Raw genomic sequence first — 20,763 nt, 5'->3', positions numbered from 1 at the left:
CATCTTGGAGTTAAAGACGACCAAAAGGTTGTGAACATTTTGGTTCAACTTCACAGATGGGAGGGAGAGGCTATCACCCTCGAGTTTATTGTCCAAGTTGGAGCTGGTTAAACAACGCCTTGAGTTTAATCCTTGTTTTCAAATTCCTCTTTATCCCTCCTATCTCTGTAATCTCTTCCAACCCTGAGGCTCTTTGAGATCCTTGTGCACCATTGACCACATGCCTTCAGCTACCTGGGCCCCAATTTCTGGAATTCTTTCCCTTGCCCTATCTGGATTATTTGCCTCACATTCATCATCTTAAGATGTTTCTTAAATGTACCTCTTTTAGAAAACTCTAATACCTCCTATGTGGTTCTGTCATATTTTGTCTTATTCTCCTGGGATCTCTGTGGGATGTTGTATTTGTATAGCACCATTAACAAAAATTGTTATGGTTGGGATATGAAGATAATGTCAGTCTAAAGGAGATGAGTTTGAAACAGTGAATCATCTGTGATGTTGGTGTATCTTTAAGAATTAAAAAAAAATATTATGTTCTCTGCAGTTAGACAGCTTTGGTTTTTATTGTTGCCGGGCTGTCTGCTAGAAGTCCTTTTATTGCTGTTTCAATGGCTTAAATGGGATTTTGTTTATTTTTACTCTGGGCCTCTGGTACTTTCTGGGAATTTATATGGCCTTGCATTGTTAGGGGGAAGAATGATTGACAGATGAGGTGACAGGAGCTCTTTTGTCTTCAGTTTTGAGTTGCTCTCTCTCTCTCTCTCTCTCTTCCCCCCCCCCCCCCCCCCCCCCGCCAATATTGGAAATTCGGCTGGCTGGGTGGAAGCAAGGCTTCTAACTGCCTCAGAGAAAATTCTGCTATTGGTGGTTTTGCTCGCTAGTAACTAGAGCCTCTCCCTGATGTTCTGGGAAGCTGTTCTAACTTCAAGCTTGTCTGTGTGTGTCTCAAGAGAACTGCAGCATCCAACTAAAGAACTAAGTTCTAGCATCATGTGAACATTCGTGTTTTCTGTGCTAAACCTGTTACAGAAGTTTGGTTGGAACATCTCACATACTTGTTAAGGTTTATACACTATCATGATTGTCTTTGTAATTGGTAGAGTTTTGCTAATTGTCTTTCTGTACATGTTAACTGTATTCTTAAACTTTGTTAAATAAAAACTCCCTAGTGGGTCAGTTGAATCATACTTGAAGTGAAGCAGCTCATGCTCACCCTAGCCAAATTCAGGTTGCAAAACTTATGATCCAGGCTGACTTCATAACACACTTTGGAGTTTCTAACCTGAATTATAACACATTTCAAACTCTGGGAGCACCAGTCAGTCCATAAATACTGATAGTTTAAGTAGGATCGAGGACAATGTTTGGTAATTTGTTTTTGATGCTGTCAAAGTTGTTGGGACTTGGGTAAATCTTGCTGCAAGATTGAACTTATTTAGCTATAGTTGACCGTAACTCAGAAAGCTGATTCAACCACCTGGTTGTAGGAAACCCACCCATGAGGCACATGAGTAATTGCAGGATCTATTATGCTGATGAGGGGTCTTATTGTTAATCACTCCCCATTTACTTCATTGTGCTACTCTATGTTAGACAGCAAAAGACCTGCAATGTTAGACTAGTGAGCTCTCCTGGGAGAGTGGCTGACACATGATACTGACCAATTCACGGAATCACAGAACACTTGTATCGATATTTAAATTAACTTGACAGTTTGGAGCTATAACTTGTTCAAAAATGATTAATCTATTATAGTGTTAATACTAATGTCTATTTGCTATGTAATGTTGGACACAATTTTATATTTGTGGTACAAAATAAAGGTTAATAAAGATGTGTTACTCAATATCATTCTAAGTTTTTTTTATATTTAAAAAATCGGAGTGAAAAATGGCATTGAGATTGGTCCAATTAGGATTTTTTTTATGGTGAGCTTTTCTTCACCACCTGGGAATGATTTACAATACTCTATATTTTGCGTGAAGAATATTTGTCATAGATTTTCGTTCGGAGAGATAGTCCTCCTCAGTGGAAATTGCAATCAGATGCTGTGAAATGTTTTTATTCTTGATTTGCCTCTTTTCTCTTCACCCACCTCTTTCCCCCCCGCCCCACCACCATCCCAAGCCAAATTAATTAATTTTTCTGTAGAATTAGAAGTACAAAAGATAATTGAACACTTAGTTCAGAGCCTATATCTATTTTAGCCATCTCCAACCTGTATGCTGTATAATAATTCTGTGTGGTAACTTAGTATGGAATTGTAAGCAGACATCACATGCTGAATAACAATGGTAACTATCTAGATAATGTGGACCACTGTTTAAACAGAATCCGAAAATGTAAACACAACTGCACAGATTGGAACTCTGTTTACAAGCTGCTGGAGCTACGCTGCAGCTGGGAGGGGAAATACATCCCAGCCAATACAAATGTGCTTTATTCACTTAGAGGCAAACTAAGCTTACTAGCAGCCAGAAAAGATGGTGGCTTAGCTACTATGGTCAATTTTTCTTGTGGAGTTTTGGGTCAGAGCAGCAAATTTAGGATGTCGTGGAAGTTTGGACTGCCATGGAGTACTAGTCAACATGAAGAATTCAAATTCATTCTAACCAGTCCTTTGATATATTCTGTTAATGACTTGAGTGTAACAACTTTGATAGGGACTTGTAAACCGGCACCGCGTTGAATGATTGTGATGGGAAAGTCCATGCTTCCTTTAGTTTAGAAGCCACAATTTGTCATCATGCAGTTGGCCTTTAAGACCAAGGGAGAAGATGCTGTTTCTACATCTGTAAAATTTCCAGAGATGTACGAACTGTTTCCCATTCAACAGCAGGTTATGAGATTGCTTCAATAAAAGCATAAAATAGAAGCAGGAATAGGCCATTTGTCCCTTCAATTTTTTTTTAATGGCTTTACCTGGCCCTGCAATTTTTAATGGCTTTATCTGGCCCCAATTATGTATATGCATGCTATATCCTGCCCCAAAATTAACCTAGTTTAATGAAATTTTAAAAGGTAGAATGAGAAATGTATGCGATTTGTATAATCAAAAAGGATTATTTGTCTTCACCTCCGAGTTGGAATACAAATACGGACATTTGCTTCAGTTGGAGAGTCTGGACTAGATTTCATCTGGATTGCTACATTGAGTTTTGGGCACCCCCACTCTTGTTTTTTTTTTAAAAAACCGTGACTTGAAGCGCAATGCAAACTGCTCAAGTTAGTGAGGATGGGTTGAGAAACGTGGGTTTGTATTCCCTTAAGTTTAAAAACTGAGTGGTGATACAATTGTGGTGTTTAAAAGTCAATGTGTGCAGATGCAAATCGGCTAATTCCATTGGTTACAAAATCGGAACAAGTGGGTTCAATTCTAAAGTTAGAGCTAGGCCTTGTAGGAGTTCCCTTGTGCTCCCTCCTCCCCTGACCAAACAAAACTCTGGAGTTATTGCCACACAGGCTAGAGACAACCCTAGGAGGTCTCCAAAATAGCCTACCTGTCTTGGAAATGAAATAGAACAAAGAACAGTACAGCACAGGACCAAACCCTTTGGCCCACCAAGCCTGCGCCGATCACGTTGTCCTATCCAACTGCCTACATCCCCCTATTCTCTGCCAGTTTAAAACTGTGTCTATACTCCTGATGGTTCTGCCATTTATTTTATAGTTCGCACCTGAATTGAATCTACCAAAATGCATCGCATTTTGTCTGGATTAAATTCCATCTGCCATTTCTCCGCCCAATTTTCCAGCCTATCAATATCCTGCTATACTCTCTACAATTTTGATCACTATCTGCAACTCCAGCAATCTTGGTATCATCCACAAACTAGACCTTCATTCAGAAAAACACCCTTCCACTGCTACTCTATCTTCTATGGCCAAGCCAGTTCTGAATCCATCTAGCTCGTATGCTAAGTTTAAAACAATAAAAAAGGAGTGTGACTTCTACAGTATATACTTGTAAATATAGTCATGATGTTTGTGTGTTAAGTGTAAATGTGGTGCACCATACATACTCAAATTACTGCATATTAGTAATTCACTGAAATAAAACATTTCAAAAGTCGTATCTGGCTTTTCATATGTAATTTAAAAGAAACTCAAGCTATTAATGTTGAAGACTTCAATTATTGTTCATTGAGGAATTATTTTGCACAATTCGGTGAATCTGTGCAAATAATATTATGAATCTAACCTGTTTTGCTGCCATGAATCTAATCTTCCCTGCTGCCATCAGACTTTAGAATGGACCTACCTGGCATTAAGTTGATCTTTCTCTATACCCTAGCCATGCTTGTAACACTACATTCTGCACGCTCTCCTTTCCTTCTCTATGAACGGTATTCTTTGTATAGCACGCAAGAAACAATACCTTTCACTATCCCAATACATGTGACAATAAATCAAATTGAAAAGGAAATGTGCAATTTTATTCTATTGTTGGAAGTGAAATGTCTAGGTCACTGTGGTCTGTTTACCAAGATTATCTTAAAATCTGCACTGATGTCATGTTAAAAATTGCACCTAAATTTCCTTTTAATGAACTTAAATCATTGTTACTACAAATAAAACTTGTAGAATTAGCATTTGAAATCTTATGCTGATAGATTTGTGTATTGTGATTTTGTTCTAATGCAAATATTTTAGTATTGCATTGCTTAACTGTCCAATGAATTGAATTGCCATTGAGTGATTAAATGAAGTATGGCAGTTGGTACAGCATTACTGTCAGTTTGTCATTCATTCAGAATTAGTTGATCTCATTTGACATTGTTTCCTATTCACGTCAGACCTAGTGTTATATCCATGCCAAGATCTTACCTTTTTGTATATCATCTGGAGTTTACTTGCTTCAGCCCACATACACACACACTAAAATATACATAATGAATATGCTCAAGAATGTTTAATAACTCTGCCTGAGCTGCTTTTTCCAATGCTGTGATTCTGACTTTGTCCTCATCATGCCAGTCTCTTGATCCATATTCTATTTATAGAAAAATGGTGCCAGTTTTTTAGTTCTGCTCTGCATTGTCTGGGCAGGTTTAAAAAATCTCAAGTCTTTAACTGAATACCTACACTAACCTATACTACTGGAATAGTGTAGGTTAGATGGGCTTTAGATTGGTTTCACTGGTCGGCGCAACATCGAGGGCCGAAGGGCCTGTGCTGCGCTGTTATGTTCTATGAAGGGGCAGATTTTGACTTTTGAGTATATAATCAGTGACATGTACCCGCTGACTGCCCGTTCAATAAATAGGCAGCCTTCATTTTTGAGACCCAGGCCTTCGGCACCCTTGCAGAGACCAAATTCTAGCTGCCTTAGCCATAGGAATGCTGACTAGTAGCAAGAATAGATAGATCCTTAGAGTGGTAAGGCAAAAAAGACAAGTCTGGAATAATGTCCTTAGAATCAGAATCCCCACAGTGCAGAAGTAGGCCATTTGGTCCATTTGATTCTGCACCAACTCTCTGAAAGAGCATCTTAACCAGGTGCACGCCTCCCCCCGCCCCACCCCCCACCCTGTAACTATGCATTTAATGTAACTAACTAATGCACCTAACCTACATATCTTTGGACACTAAAGGGCAATTTAGCATGGCCACACCACCTAACCTGCACATCTTTGGACTGTGGGAGGAAACCGGAGAACCTGGAGAAAATCCATGCTGTCACAAGTAGAACATGCAAACTCCACGCAGTCATCCAAGGCCAAAATTGAACCTGGCTCCCTGGCGCTGAGAGGGAGCAGTGCTAACCACTGTGCCACTGTTTCTCTTCTCTCTTCCACACACTCACTCGCACTGTCTATTTTGAGGCTCTTACCAACTCATTTAACACCCATTTTGGCAGGTTAAATTCCACTCCTTATCACCTTACTGTATATGTGCCAACTAGTTTTCATTACACATGTAAAACTTTGCATTGTCTGTAATAAATTTCATTTGGTATTTCTCTACCCAGTTATAAATCATGTCCAACTCATTTTATAATTCCTGACCTGCCTCTTCCAATTCCACTGGCAGTGTTAGTTTGATGCAATTTGCACATTTGAACCGTTTGCTTTGGGATTCTGAATCCAGGTCATTTATATAAATTAAACCATATTAATATACAACAGCTAAATTCTGGTCACCCGTCTCTTTGATTTGATTATTGTCACGTATTAGTAGACAGTGAAAAGTATTGTTTCTTGCATACTATACAGTCAAAGAATACTGTACATGGGGAAGGAGTGCAGAATGTAGTGTTACAGTCATAGCTAGGGTGTAGAGAAAGATCAACTTAATGTGAGGTAGGTCCATTCAAAAGTCTGATGGCAGGGAAGAAGCTGTTCTTGAGTCGGTTGGTGCGTGACCTCAGACTTTTGTATCTTTTTCCCGACGGAAGAAGGTGGAAGAGGGTGCTTGGGGTCCTTGATTATGCTGGCTGCTTTTTCGAGGCAGGGGGAAGTGTAGGCAGTGTCAGTGGATGGGAGGCTGGTTTGAGTGATGGACTGGGCTTCATTCATGTCCTTTTGTAGTTTCTTGTGGTCTTGGACAGAGCAGGAGCCGTACTAAGCTGTGATACAATTGGAAAGAATGCTTTCTATGGTGCATCTGTAGAAGTTGGTGAGAGTTGTACTGCACATGCCAAATTTCCTTAGTCTCGAGAAGGTAGAGGCGTTGGTGGGCTTTCTTAACTATCGTGTTGGCATGGATGGACCAGGACAGGTTCTTGATGATGTGGACACCTAAAAACTTGAAGCTCTCGACCATTTCTATTTCGTCCCCTTGATGTAGACAGGGGCATGCCCTCCACTATGCTTCCTGAAGTTGATGACTATCTGCTTCATTTTGCTGACATTGAGGGAGAGATTATTGTCATCGCACCAGTTCACCAGATTTTCTCTCTCTTTCCTGTACTGTGTCTCGTCATTGTTTGAGATCCACCCCACAACGGTGGTGTCATTAGAAAACTCGAAAATGGAGTTGGGGGGGGGGGGGAATTTGGCCACACAATCAAAGGTGTATAAGGAGTATAGTTTGGGGCTGAGGAGACAGCTTTGCGGAGCACTGGTGTTGAGGATGATCGTGGAGGAGGTGTTGGTGCCTATCCTTACTGACTGCGGCCTGTGAGTGAGGAAATCTAGGATCCAGTTGCAGAGGGAGAAGCCGAGCCCCAGGCCACAAAGTTTGGAGTTGAGTCTCATAGGAATAATGGTGTTAAAGGGAGAGCTGTAGACTATGAATAGGAGTCTGACATGGGTGTCTTTGTTATCTTGGTATCCCAGGGTTGAGTGTAGGGCCAGGGAGATGGCATCTGCTGTAGACTGGGTGATCGCTTCACAGAACACCTTCGCTCTATCCAAAAGCTTGACTCCTTATGGTCACTTGCCATTTCAATTCAGCATCTTGCTGTCATGCCTACCTGTCCATCCTTGGTCTGTTTCACTGCTCCAGTGATGCCCAATGCAACTGGAAGAACACCTCATCTGATTAGGCATGTTACAGTCTTTTGGACTCAACATTTAATTCAACAATTTATACAGTGAACTTCCCCCTCCATCTTGACCCTTGCCTTTGTAGCTTTTTTTCCAGTTCCCTCAATGGGACCATTAACATTCCCTTTGTTTTATGCCCATGATAGCTTTGTCAATCTCTCCTCAACCCCACCCTATCCCTGTTCCTTTATTCTGCCCTACCTTTCCTTCTATATAATTTGTTAGATTTCTACCTTCGTTTCTGTAGAAGGGTCATTTAGACTCAGCGTTAACTTTGTTTTTCTCCATAGATGCTGCCGGACCTGCTGAGTTTATCCAGCATGTCCTGTTTTTATTCTCTATCTCATGCCACTTAGTTTCATAGCCAAATTTAACTTGAATCCTTGCAGCTTTTTCTGCAAAACTTTATTGCAAACCTGTTGTCAAACCACAGTCCACTTTGGTTGTTACTTCCTCAAATGTGGTCTTCCCCATCTGAATCTGTGCAGAACACTGTTAACTAAATTTTGGAACCATGGATGTTACACTGGTGGTTTTCCTTTCAAACTCTGTAGTATTCTGTATAACTTAAGCAAAGCCACCAATACCACAATAGATTAGTTTTAAATCAACTTGCTTTGTTGCTGCGTCTCACAGGTCAGGAAGATTCCTGATTCAATTCATGGTTTGCCCTGAGTTGACTCATCTTAACCGTGATTAAATTGGTATTAAAATTAGCTGTTGTGTCCCAGGAATAGGAAAAGGAAATATCACTAAGGTTCCTGCTCTTGATTGTGATTTGCTAGAAAATCAGTTTTTATATCCACAGGATGATGGTGGAATTCAGCTCAGTTATGAAGGCCCCAGTCAATTAACACACTGACACTATCACACGGGTAATAGTCATGTGGCTGTTAGAACCCACAGCATTCCCACAGTGCAGAGGCCAGTCAGCCCATCAAGTCTGCACCAACTCCCAAAGAACATTTTACCCATCACCTACCCTATTCCTGTAACCCCATAGCTGGATTGGCCACGCCAATCGATACATTTTTGGACATCAAGGGCAATTTAACATGGCCAATCCACCTAACCTGCACCTCTTTGTACTGTGGGAGGCAACCCACGCAGACATGGGGAGAACGGGCAAAATCCCCACACTGTAGTTCTGTTGTATACTAATCTGATGACAAGAAAGACAGCGTCTTCTCCCAAGCCAACATGCCCAGCATGGAGGTGTTAATCACTCAAAACCAGTTCTACTAGGCAAGGACACTTTGTCGGGAGAATGTATAGGTGAAGTCTAGGGGATGATGCACCAACTTCCAAACACGTTACTTGCCTGATCTTTCAAGCACCATCTGCCTTCCATGTTATGGAATTTGCAGATTGTATATTGAACTAATCAGCCATTTCAGAATCCATCGAACTGGAGTGGAGGCAAGTCATCTTTGATCTGGAGGTTCTGCCTAAGAAGGCCCCTGTGGGGATCAACAGTTTAATAAAGAAATAAACAAATTTCATTTTTCTTCAGGTTTTGTTCAAATAACTACTTAGAATTCAGATTATGCCATTAGTTTTAACTCTGAGCCTCATTTGTTCAATGGCTAAAGTGTTACTGTAAGTGTGTAACTTTTGTCAGTTTACAGAATTGCAGTAATGTTAAGTAATCAAACATTTTATATATTGCAGTTTTTAAAATGTTGCAAGGTGAAATTGAAGAGTTGTACATCTCGTGGGATGGTAATTGGCTGGTTTAGTGTTAGTCACTTACTGAAATCCATCTCTTCGTTAAAAATGACAAAATAGATTGCAACATTTCTGAAGCTTTGCACTCTTTTCAATATTATGCAAAGTCTTGCATGTCAAGATTCCTTTGGGACTTTCCACTGCTGCTATATAAGGCCCGTCTTTTGGAAAAAGAATTATTCTCCAGATTTCCGGACAAATGGAAATTTGAGAGGGTTAACCATTTTTGCAAGCAGCTGACCCAGTTTCTGCTGCATTTCACATGTGGATATAAGCCCTCCTCACAGTTGTTGAATGATCTATATTTAGAGTAGCTTTATTGCTTTTGAGAAAACCAAACAACGTGCTTCCTGTAATCTGCAGTTTTAATTTTGAGTCTGAATTAAAATACTGTAAAGTCTTTATGATCCTATACCTAGCTTATTGCCTGCCTGCTGTGCTGTCGAAGCTTGTGCCAATGTAGTACTTGGGGATATAGATTAATATCATCCCACGTGAGATAAAGATACATGCACAGTCAACCTTTGGGTTTAAAATTGTGTGGATCAAGACGACCATGCTCTCTCTTACTTGAAATTGTAGTTTGTTTCATGAAGGCCTATGTAGGTCACAGTTTGAAGGAGCCAACTTAAGTTTTGTTTTCTTCTTCTGTTCTATTGGCCTATAAAGTGTAGTGATCAGATATATTAGTCAATTTGAATGTTTTGAAAAGAGCAGGCCTGTCTTGATAAAACAAATGTGACTATTCTTTGTCGACAATACAAAACATTGATAACAGTTAGCATTTGAGTAACCTCGGTACACCTATATCAATATTTTGTGTTACAGACATTGCATGCATTGGGGTTACTTCCTGATGGCAAGTGCCCTTACTTAAAAATATGTGTAGCCCTTGAATTTCATCTAAGAATTCAGAGTTGTCTCCCTTTGTGAACTTATGCAGGCTGTTTTTCTTGCTTCCTGTAAAGCAATCAATATATTCAACAGAAATAACATCTGTTTTGTTCGGTTCTATAAATTAAAGAAAATTAAAGTCACAGTTCCATTTTTTATGTCAGTGTTGTTGCTTGAAGTGCAGGATTGTTAAGCGATTATATGCTTGGAAGTTCAGGTCCTATTTCTGAGCAGCTTCAGTGCCCTCTGGAAAAAGAGGAGCAAGAGAGGAGTAAAAGTCTGTGTTGGTGATAGATTTTGATACTGGTAGTTTTTGATGTTTACTCATTTCCAGAGGTTTTACTTCTCTTTCTCCTTCCTTGCCTGCTGCTCCTAGGGTACCAAAGTAGCGTGAAAGCACAAATTTAATGCAATATCTCAACTTCAGAATGACTGAACTTTAAAATCTTACCTTTCTTGTACTGGAATAACCTGCATGGTGAATTTTAGTGACTACAGTTAAAAATCTAGCCCATGTTTTAAATTTAGGCAGCATATGAACCAGGAAAAATTCTTCACTTGATGAATCCTTAATGATTTGAGAGTTTTGGTTGCAAACTACTGTTTTTTTTGTGATGGTAGCTATTTAATTAGCTATTTTAGCAGTAAGTTCATAATTAGTGAATTTGTAGTAGTGAATATTTGTTCACAGATATACAGAACAGTTGAGATCATACAACCTTGATCACCACCATATAAATTCCCACATTATGCATAGTCTGGTACCTGTAGGTACTGAAGAGTGGAGGGAAATACCATTTTATGGCAACTATCTTCTCTTTCCTCAGTTAAAATCGGGCGAGTAAGTGGAGCTGAGTCCACGAAAAGATAAGCCATGATCTTATTGAATGGTGGAGCAGGCTTAAGGGACCAAACGGCCTACTCCTGCTCCTAGTTATGTTCTTACAAAATACTAACATCAATAGGATTTCAGTAATGGGGAATGGTGTGAGGCTAGTGGTGAATTTCCCCTGGTTAATATTTCTTAAAATGGTAATCAGACATGTGATGCCATATGTAATATAGCTGTTGATTCTGGAAATAACATTTTGAGCTTCATAACACTAGAATGAAGTGCTGATCTTTATAGATTGGGAACAATTTGAGGGAATTAATTGGCAGTATGACACAAATATATTGTACTTCATTAAGCCAGCTTTTTACAAGAGATTTCCCTGTAATGCATTGATACCAGTATTAAACAAGCTCTACGATAACTTTGCAAAGTAAATCTGATATATTTGCGCTCTCTGATGAAAACAGGCTATAGTGTTAATTGGAATACTGTTAGAAAGCTGAAACCTTTTGTGGTATTTTTCTATAAAGTTTATTGGGAAAGGAAATGTTAAGACTCCTGATCTGGTTACACCTTGCATTTACTGCTCTCTAAGCAACCATGTGGGAAAGGAAACTTTTCACCTGCTTATCAGAATACAATAAGAGTTTTATGGGGAAAGACAAATGTAGAGAATATTCCAAAGAGAACGGCTTTCAAAGAATTACAAGACTGGCAGAAATCTTGTATCCTCCATGTGAATAAAACAGTCTGGAACCGTGTAGTATGGTCGCATTGAGCCTAGCTCAGGAGGTGGGGGCGCATGAGACTAGTAGTCTAGACACCCAGGGTAATACTCTGGGTTCAAATCACACCATGGTAAATAGTGATATTTGAATTAGATAAAATTCTAGAACTAAAAGTTTAATGCGACCATGAAGGCATTGTTGATTGTTGTAAAGACCCATCTGGTTCACTAATGTCCTTTTAGGGAAGGAAATCTACCATCCTTACCTGGTCTGGCCTACATGTGACTCCAGGTTCCTTAGTAATGTGGTTGATTCTGAAATGGCCAAGCAAGCCACTCAAAGGGCAATCAGGGATGGGCAATAATTGCTGGCATAGTCAGCAATTTCTGCATCCCTTGAATTAAAAAAAAACAGGCACCACTGCAGGTTCTCCAACTGCAAAACTGAAACTACAGCCTCCCCTAAAAGGATGCCTTGGTGCCCTTCCCATGAAATTAAAGCATTTTAAAAATATGCAGTTCACTAGCTTAATTCTCAAAAGATTTTGACATAGCACGTTCATTTTCCCAAAGCTGTTGAATAACTATGGCATTAAATGATTACAAAAGTGTGAGACATAAAAACCTGTACATGCTTGCATTGTAACCATTTTACCTTTATATATTAATTTTCAAGGGCCGATTTTAAAATGTGATTATATTTGCACTAATTTGTTTAATCAAATACTAAGCTACATTTAATGACTACGACAGGAAACGTTACTATTGCAGACGTTATTATTAGTTGCATTATGAGTATTCAGTGCTATCTACCATGACTTTTTTTTTCTTTCAGCCAAGTACCCTACCACAAGGGACAGTTAACATGAACCAATGCACAGATGTTATTGATGCCGAACCCAAGACTGGTCAGAAGAATGCACTCTGCATTATAACCCCTGAACGTGAATTCTTCATTCGTGGAGAGTCTAAAGAAATAATTAATGGGTGAGTGAGAGTATTCTGAATTTTAGATTAGTTTTATGCCTTATTAAAGACAGCCTTTCAGAAATGAGAAGGAAGGCTGAAGCTGAACAAAAGGACATGTTTCCTTACAACAAACTTAAAATATTTACATCCAACCTTGTCCCGGGGTAACTTGGGACGTAACATGTATGTCATTGGATGATGAACACAAATTTACTTTGAACATTTTCTAAAGTTTACAGATGCAACTTTAAAATCAACTGTGTTTGCTAGAATGGAGTTCAGCAAAAAAAATTGTTTAATCAAATAGTAAGCATGGAAAGTTTAAATTAAAGTTGTAATTTATTGCTGCACTGTTATGGTGTTCCAGTTTTTTTCATTACCTTGCTGGAATCAATTTTTGACTCGCTTAATCTTTCCACCCATATGCAAGTTCCACCCATTCTGTTCTTCCTGACCTTGTTTTAACATGAACTCCTATCACTTTCATGGGTGGAATTGTTAAGTGCTATTTTTAATCATGACACTTTTTTTCAGCAGACATATCCTTCTGCAGCTGTCCAGGCCTCTTGTCTGAGGGGAAAAATCTTTACCCCTATTTCCCTTTTTCTTTGACTATAACTCACATTGATTCAGTGTCCATCTACTGTCTTGCTTCTATTATGATGTGGAGATGCCGGCGTTGGACTGGGGTAAACACAGTAAGAGTTAACAACACCAGGTTAAAGTCCAACAGGTTTATTTGGTAGCAAATACCATTAGTTTTAGTTTGTATAAAGCTAATGGTATTTGCTACCAAATAAACCTGTTGGACTTTAACCTGGTGTTGTTAAAACTCTTGCTTCTATTATCCAGCTCTGTCTTCATCCCTTGTTAAACCCCATTGCCCTTCAAACAGCTCTCCTTTGTGCAATATCTGCATTGGTGGCTTGTATGAGCTACAGAGTAGAATGTATGTGATATTAGAGTCCATGTGGTAGCTTGAGGCATGAGAATGGCAAGTAGTAGTGAATGAGGCATTTTAGACTGGGGATAAGGTGTAAAAATGGAAAGGAGAAAAAGGGGAAGCGATGGACAAAAATGGATGTTAATAAATTAGGTCTGGAGAATGAAATTGAGCTCTGGCCTTGGCAGAAAGGCAAGGTTCCCCACACACAACATGAGCATGAGATAAATGGAGATGTTGTAAATTTGAAACAAAAACAGAATGCTAGAAATACACAGCAGGTCAGGCAGCATCTGTGGAGATTAAAAACTTTCTCCTTAGAATTGAGTACATCTAACTTGGATTTTGTGAAGGTTAAACTGAGGTTTGAGTTTAATATTGCTTAGGTAGTAATAGCAACCTTTGGATGGATGAATAATACAGAACCGTGGAGTTGAGTGTGGTTGATGTACGAGTGGAAACTTGATGCAAAGTTGCTGAAGGCCATTTTGTGCATCGCCACCATTGTATGAAACACTTACGACGTCAGGTGGTGACTGTTTTCATATCCTTCAGAAAATGAGTACGGCAGAGAAACAGGCCATTTGGCCCTCAAGTATGTGTTGGAATTTTTCATCACTTGTGGCACTTACCTAATTCAATGCCCTTGCTCATTTAAAAAAATATTTGTGTACTTTTTTCCCAGCGCCTTCAAAATTGCATTCTTGAATGAATTATGAACTGCTTCAATGTGATTTGGCATAGGAATATCCACATTCTCGTTCGTCTCTCAAAATATTTATGCTAATCTTTTAAATCTTTTAAATTTGTGCTGTCTTGACCAGTGGAAAAATCAATTACTATTTATTTTGTTATAGCACTCTGTGATCCTGAACAATTTTTGAGGTCATTTCTTAACCACCTCACTCCAGGGATATGGGCATTGCTAGTAGAGTCTTTTTTCCTCATTGGAATACTTATTTGTTAAGAGTTAAGAAATATCATATTAAATGTTTGCCACTGCTTCTTCCCTTTCTTGCCTATTAGCCTATTTCCCTAGTCTATTTTGGCTAACTTTGTCTTCATACACTTGTAATTGCCTTGATTTAAGTTTAAGATCATAGTTATGGATCAACATTTGTCCCCCTCAATCTTTTTATGATCACTCTTGCCTAGAGGATCCTAATTCACCTTCTTTCATTGCATGTTACCAGGTCAAAAATAGCCTGATCCCCTGGTAGGTTCCAAGAAATTATCCTGAAAAAACACTCTTGAACTGCTCCTCTAGACTACCTTTGCCAATTTGATTTGTCCAATGGATGTGAAGATTAAGGTCCATCATAATTTTGCAGTACCTTTCTTGCAAGTTTATCCATGTTTAATAATTTAATCCTGTATTATAGACTCTTACTGATGCAAGACTAACTGGCCTATAGCTTCCTCTGGCACAATTTTTCAATTAGATTTTACCACCCTAAAGGATCTTTGAATATACATCAACTATGTCTGTGTTTTGCCCACCATAAACTTTTATTTTGGCTGCATTTGCTGCCAGCGCTGTGCATGAACAGTGGTAATGGTAGGACCAGGTTAACGGCCACCATCTTTATACGGTGCACTGTGCAGCACGGTTCATTCATGGTCATTAAGTTATTCTTTCTGTATTTTATCCTTTTCTCTTTTGTTTATTTCATTATTAAGCTTTTATTCTGTTTTCCATTCTTTCTTGTGTTTAGCTAATTCCAAATAATGTTAAAGAAATCAACTGGCTACTTAATTTTCCAAAAAAATAGTGTGGCATTTATATCAGGCAGCTGAAGAACGGACTCTGACTAATCAAAAATCCCCAAAAATGCTTATTGTGAAATGCCTCGGCTTTATTTTCTATTGCTGGTGGAACCACTGCGAGGAATCTCGTAACATAGTCAGGTTTTTGCTGATACTGTCTCTAGTGCAAACGACGCCATTGGTTTCTGCGCATCCGCAGACAGGTATCGACAACCAGAGTTGGCAAGAGACAGTTTCATTTTACCATTTTCCTTTAATTAATGACCTTCACTAGCAGTTTTACAACAACCTTTAGTAGTTATATGATCCCAATACTTCCTCCCCTCTTGCTTAAAAATGTTGAATAAAGCACTTGCTGAGCAAGACTTGCATTATCTTTTACTGGACTGCAAGTTTGTCTCCTTTATTTCTTAGTGATGCAGGCCTTACCTTGACTATCCTCATCCTATGAAAAACCTTCTTATTGTTCTTTGTTTTTTGTTTTACTTTAATTTTACCCTTCATAATCTTTTCTTTTGAGCTTTCATTTACTTGTCCTAGGTTTCATGTTTCACATTTTATCTTATCTTCCTACTTCACGAAACCGCAGCCTGCCTTATTGCAATGTACTTTATTTTAGCACATTTTGTGTCTTTGAATATTTTATATATATTGATAGATAATATATATAATTTGCCAATTTTTCCTTCCCTTTAATCGGACAAACTCAATTTTAATTTTAACAATACTTTTTTTTGTTCTGTCAATTACTCTTGTTCATGACCTTTACTGTTTCCTGTTCTATTCTTACACGTCTTCATAATATTTAGGACACCTACCTGTTCTACTTTGTTGCCTAGAACCGGGTCAGGTAGTGCTTTGTTCTTTGTTGGGATAGGGATAGATACAGAATGATTGAAAAAAAAATGTTAGAATCGTACTACCTGAAAAAAAAAATTGCTCTTTCACCATAAACATTTCCAGATCTATTTTGGAGTATTTAAAACCTCTTTTAATTGTAACTCTTGTTAAAACATGTCTTTATTTCCTTTCTGCTGTTTGGTCTGTAATGTACTTTCTAATATAGAATCCCTACAGTACAGAGTAAGGCCATTTGGCCCATCGAGTCTATACCGACCACAATCCCACCCAGGCCCTATTCCCGTAACCCCTCACATCTACGCTGCAAATCACCCTGACACTAGGGTCAATTTAGCATGGGTAGTGTACCTAACCCGCACATCTTTGGACTATGGGAGGAAACCGGAGCACCCGGAGGAAACCCATGCAGACACGGGGAGAATGTGCAGACTCCGCACAGACAATGACCCGAGGCCGGATTTGAACCCGGATCCGTGGCGCTGTGAGGCAGCAGTGCTAACCACTCTGCTGCCGTGCCACCCCCCTGACTGACATCTTACTGTCCCTTAGATTTAGTAGGATTTTGTTCAAACCTCTTATTTTAAATTCTAACAGGTATTTCTAATTCTCAACCTCCTCTTCATCTTTCCCTGTCCCTCCTTTGAAGTTTGATATCCAAGGATACTTGATTTCCTATTCTGGCTGTAACCCTGTCTCAGTTACTGTTGTTGTGTGCTTTTCTGTTTTCATAATTGACTTTCAATTCCCCACTTTAGTTACTTGCATACACATTTTTAAAATTTGAATTCTGTTTGAATGTTTTTCTTTCCTAGTATTTGTTATTCTTTACTATCTAGTACTGCTGAACCACAGTCGACCCTTTATCTACATATTATAGAGGGAAGCAGTGGCATAGTGGTATTGTGGCTGGGCTTGTAATCCAGATCTGGGAAGATCATGGCAGATGGTGAAAATGGAATTTAATAAAAATCTGTAATTCAGAATCTACTGATGACCATGAAACCATTGTTGATTGTTGTTAAAACCCATCTGGTTCACTAATGTTCTTTAGGGAAGGAAATCTGCCATTCTTACCAGGTTTGGCCTAGATGTGACTCTAAATCCACATCACTGTGGTTGACTTCCCTTCCAAGCTGTCCTGCTCTACTCTTCCTGTTTACCTCTTTCTCTCCAACAAAGTTTAAACTGCCCTGTTGCTCCAATTAAAGATAAAGCCCTACTCTGTTCAGCTAGCATGTGGTTGAGAAACTGTACTCTTAAAGAAACTGTATTCTTAATTCATGGATTTTACTTTGGGGCTTTAAAATAGTAGCTGCAATAAATACATTTTGCTGGCATGTTTCTTTGACTTTCCAACATAACCAAAAGAGTTTTGACTTTGCAACATACCAAAACAGTTTCAAGATTGATGCCGAGTTTGACTCTGATTGAAAAGCTACCAATTTAAAATTATTTCCTTGTCAAACTAAACTGATCAGGAATTTTAATGCTTCAATATTATCTTTTATTTCTGTTGACTAAATTTACCTAATACCTTGACTTTATTCATCCTTCACTATTGACCTTTCATTAGATTACTTCTGATCTGTCTCTTATTAAAGCAGATAGATGTGTGTGCCATGTAATGGCTTGTTATAGACCAACAGGAATGTCTTTTGTTTTACATTGATTTTTTTTTACCGTGTAGCTATCAATTAACCTTGCAAGTTGTGCAAGTGAAGAAGCAGTCAAGAATGTATTAGTAGGACAAATGTGTACAATCAAATGTGATGTTAAGAGGATGTTTGGATTTTATTTGACCACCTCTAGCCTGTCATTTTCAGAGCATGTTTGGATGTGTTTTATTGTACATAAAAAATGATTTAAGGCTTTGCAACCAGCAGCAGCACCAAGTTCAGGGTGATTTGAATATGCCATTAACCAGCTAGTTAAGACCAAGCACACATCTAACTGGTTTCCCTTCAGAAGGAGAGAGAGAGAGAATGTGTCTCCTTAATTATCTTGGTTAATAAAATATCTTGCCATTTACCAATTTGCAAGTTTTGATATTTCAACTTTTTCCTTAACCTTTTTACCATTAATATATTGATAAAATATCTTTGGGTTTTCTTTAACTTGACTTGCTAATCTTTTTTTCATGCCCTCTCTTTGATTTCTTTATTGCCGTTTTTACTTAGTCCATGCACTTCCGATATTCACCTAGGCTATCTGCAGTCCTTTCACCAGTATGGCTAAATTCAAATCCAGCCCAGATGATGGATTTCCATGTGAAATTCATTTAGCAAGCTTTGGCCTGGTTCTCAGTGGATATTAGGTCACAGCAAAAATAAAGACAAGCTGGCATTCGAAGAGAACCATTCACCTAGACACCTTCTAATGAGGATGACCAAATCTGTAGACATTAAAATGAAACCGGAGAAGGAGGTTTATGATAAATGTCAGATTCATAAAATGGTAAAAGATCAAGTGGAATATAGGTTCAGAGGTAAGAGTAAGAAGGAGCGGAAAGAGTATATGAGAAAAGATTATTGGGTGACAGAAGGGAACCAAGTTTTTCTTGTTTGTGGGACATGGGTGTTGCTGGCTGGCCAGCATTTATTACCCATCCCTAGTTGCCCTTGGAGGGCAATTGAGAGTCAACCACATTGCTGTGGCTCTGGAGTCACATGTAGGCCAGACTGGGTAAGGACGGCAGATTTCCTTCCCTAAAGGACATTAGTGAGCCAGATGGGTTTTTCCGACAATTGACGATGGTTTCATGGTCATAATTAGACTTTTAATTCCAGATATATTTTATTGAATTCAAATTCTACCATCTGCCGTGGCGGGATTCGAATCTGGGTCTTCGGAACATTAGCTGAGTTTGTGATAATACCACTAGGCCATCGCCTCCCCAATTATTTTACAAACATAAGTAATAGAAGGATAGTCAATGAAAGAGTGAAACCTGATTAGGGAGCAAAAAATGTATTGTGGTTGAGTTACTAAGTGAGTTCTTTATTTTGTTCAAGAATGCTGCCAATTTTACAGTCGAGAGGAGCAGAGGAATTGGATATGGCCAAAGTAAGATTGGCTTAAATTCACCCATATCTGGATGGGATGCATCCCAGATTACTAGGCAAAGTAAATGTGGAAGTAGCTGATTTAAGCTTAATCATTTAATCTTGCTTGGATACATGTCCAGAGGACTGGAATAATATAAATGTTATGCCCCGTTTAAAAGTGGGAGAGGGATAAGTCTGGTGACTACGGGCCAGTCAGCCTACTTTCAGTAGGAAAACTTACAGGGACAATAATCGGGGACAAAATACATTTCCACTTGAGGGAAAATGTGGGTTAATAAATGATGGCCAGCACGTAAATTATGTCCAATAAACTGAGTTTGATGAACTAAGAGAGGGTTTGAGAGCACTACTGTTGTTGTTTCTTGACTTTTTTGCGCGCCCCCCCCAGGCATTCGTTTTAGCGTAATTGCTCTTGATGTATATGAATAACACAATTCCAAAATTTGAGATGGCATGTAACTTAGCATTGTGGTAAACAATGAGGAGGATAGTAGCAGACCTTGGGGGAATATAGATGAGTAAAAAGATGCATTTTGGAAGGAAGGGTAAGAGGCATTATAAACTACATTGTATAATCTTGAAAGAAGTCTAGGAAAACAGACTGGGGGCTTGTGTGCATATTTTGAAGTAGGCAATATGTCAGTAAGGCTCTATAAAATAACTTGCATGTTTCTTGGCTTTATAAATGAAGATATGGTGTATAAAAGTTATGCTAAGCTTCTGTAAATCACTTCACAGTGTCAGATGTGTGTCATGATAGTGGAGGAGGTGAACTTCAGTTATGTTTTGGCTATTTGATGCAAGTGGTTCTCAAAAGGTAACCGAGGCTCAAACTTTTATCTCTCTAGTTCATTCTACGAGCCTACTGGAGACATGTATGATATTTCTCTCAACTACACATCACTGCCTCAAGTTAATGCTGGGTGCTCTCTTCTGGAGGGCCAACCAGTACATCAATTTCAGAATTGATGTGGGAAGTCCGACTGAAAGCCAGAAAATGCAGCACCATTGCTGTATTTCCCCCAGGTTCAAAAACTCTTAGACTGCATGTATATGGTCATCAGTGCTCATACTGGCCACCTAGCAGCCTTCATTAATTGGAAGAGATCTCATTCCTTCAACATGCAACCTGTCTGTGACCACTGCCAGCAAATCCTGCTGGCAGTGGTCTCAGTCAGGTGCGGTAGCTTTTTACCTGCCTTGTGTACTTGCAAGGATGGATAATCACAGACAAGGGGTACTCTTCATAAAGATGGCTGCTGACACCAGTGTGGAACCCAAAGCACACTGACCAGTGACCTTTTGAGCAGACTTCAAAATGAGGTTTGGGTATCTTGGTAAACCGGGTGAGGCACTTCAATATGGCCTAACAAGGGTCTCCTTGGTAGTTGTGGTCTGCTGTACTACACAACCTGGCATTGCAAGGGAAGACTTTGAAGGATCCTAAGACAACGAGGAAGATGAGGAACCACAGCATCCTG

At 39.1% G+C, this 20,763-nt stretch overlaps 1 protein-coding gene across 3 annotated transcripts in view; it reads left to right on the top strand.

The window, feature by feature from the left end:
- The window catches only part of mpripb (myosin phosphatase Rho interacting protein b), a 401,247-nt gene that overhangs the window by 103,259 nt on the left and 277,225 nt on the right, over positions 1-20,763 (top strand). For all 3 annotated transcript variants that reach the window (XM_078225341.1, XM_078225339.1, XM_078225340.1), the window contains exon 4: positions 12,513-12,664. In XM_078225341.1, the coding sequence (XP_078081467.1) occupies positions 12,513-12,664 (152 nt within the window). The remainder of the gene's footprint in view (positions 1-12,512; positions 12,665-20,763) is intronic.

The sequence above is a fragment of the Mustelus asterias genome, chromosome 12 (assembly GCF_964213995.1).
Source record: "Mustelus asterias chromosome 12, sMusAst1.hap1.1, whole genome shotgun sequence".
Taxonomy (NCBI): domain Eukaryota; kingdom Metazoa; phylum Chordata; class Chondrichthyes; order Carcharhiniformes; family Triakidae; genus Mustelus; species Mustelus asterias.
This window is presented reverse-complemented; position numbering and strand designations above follow the sequence as displayed.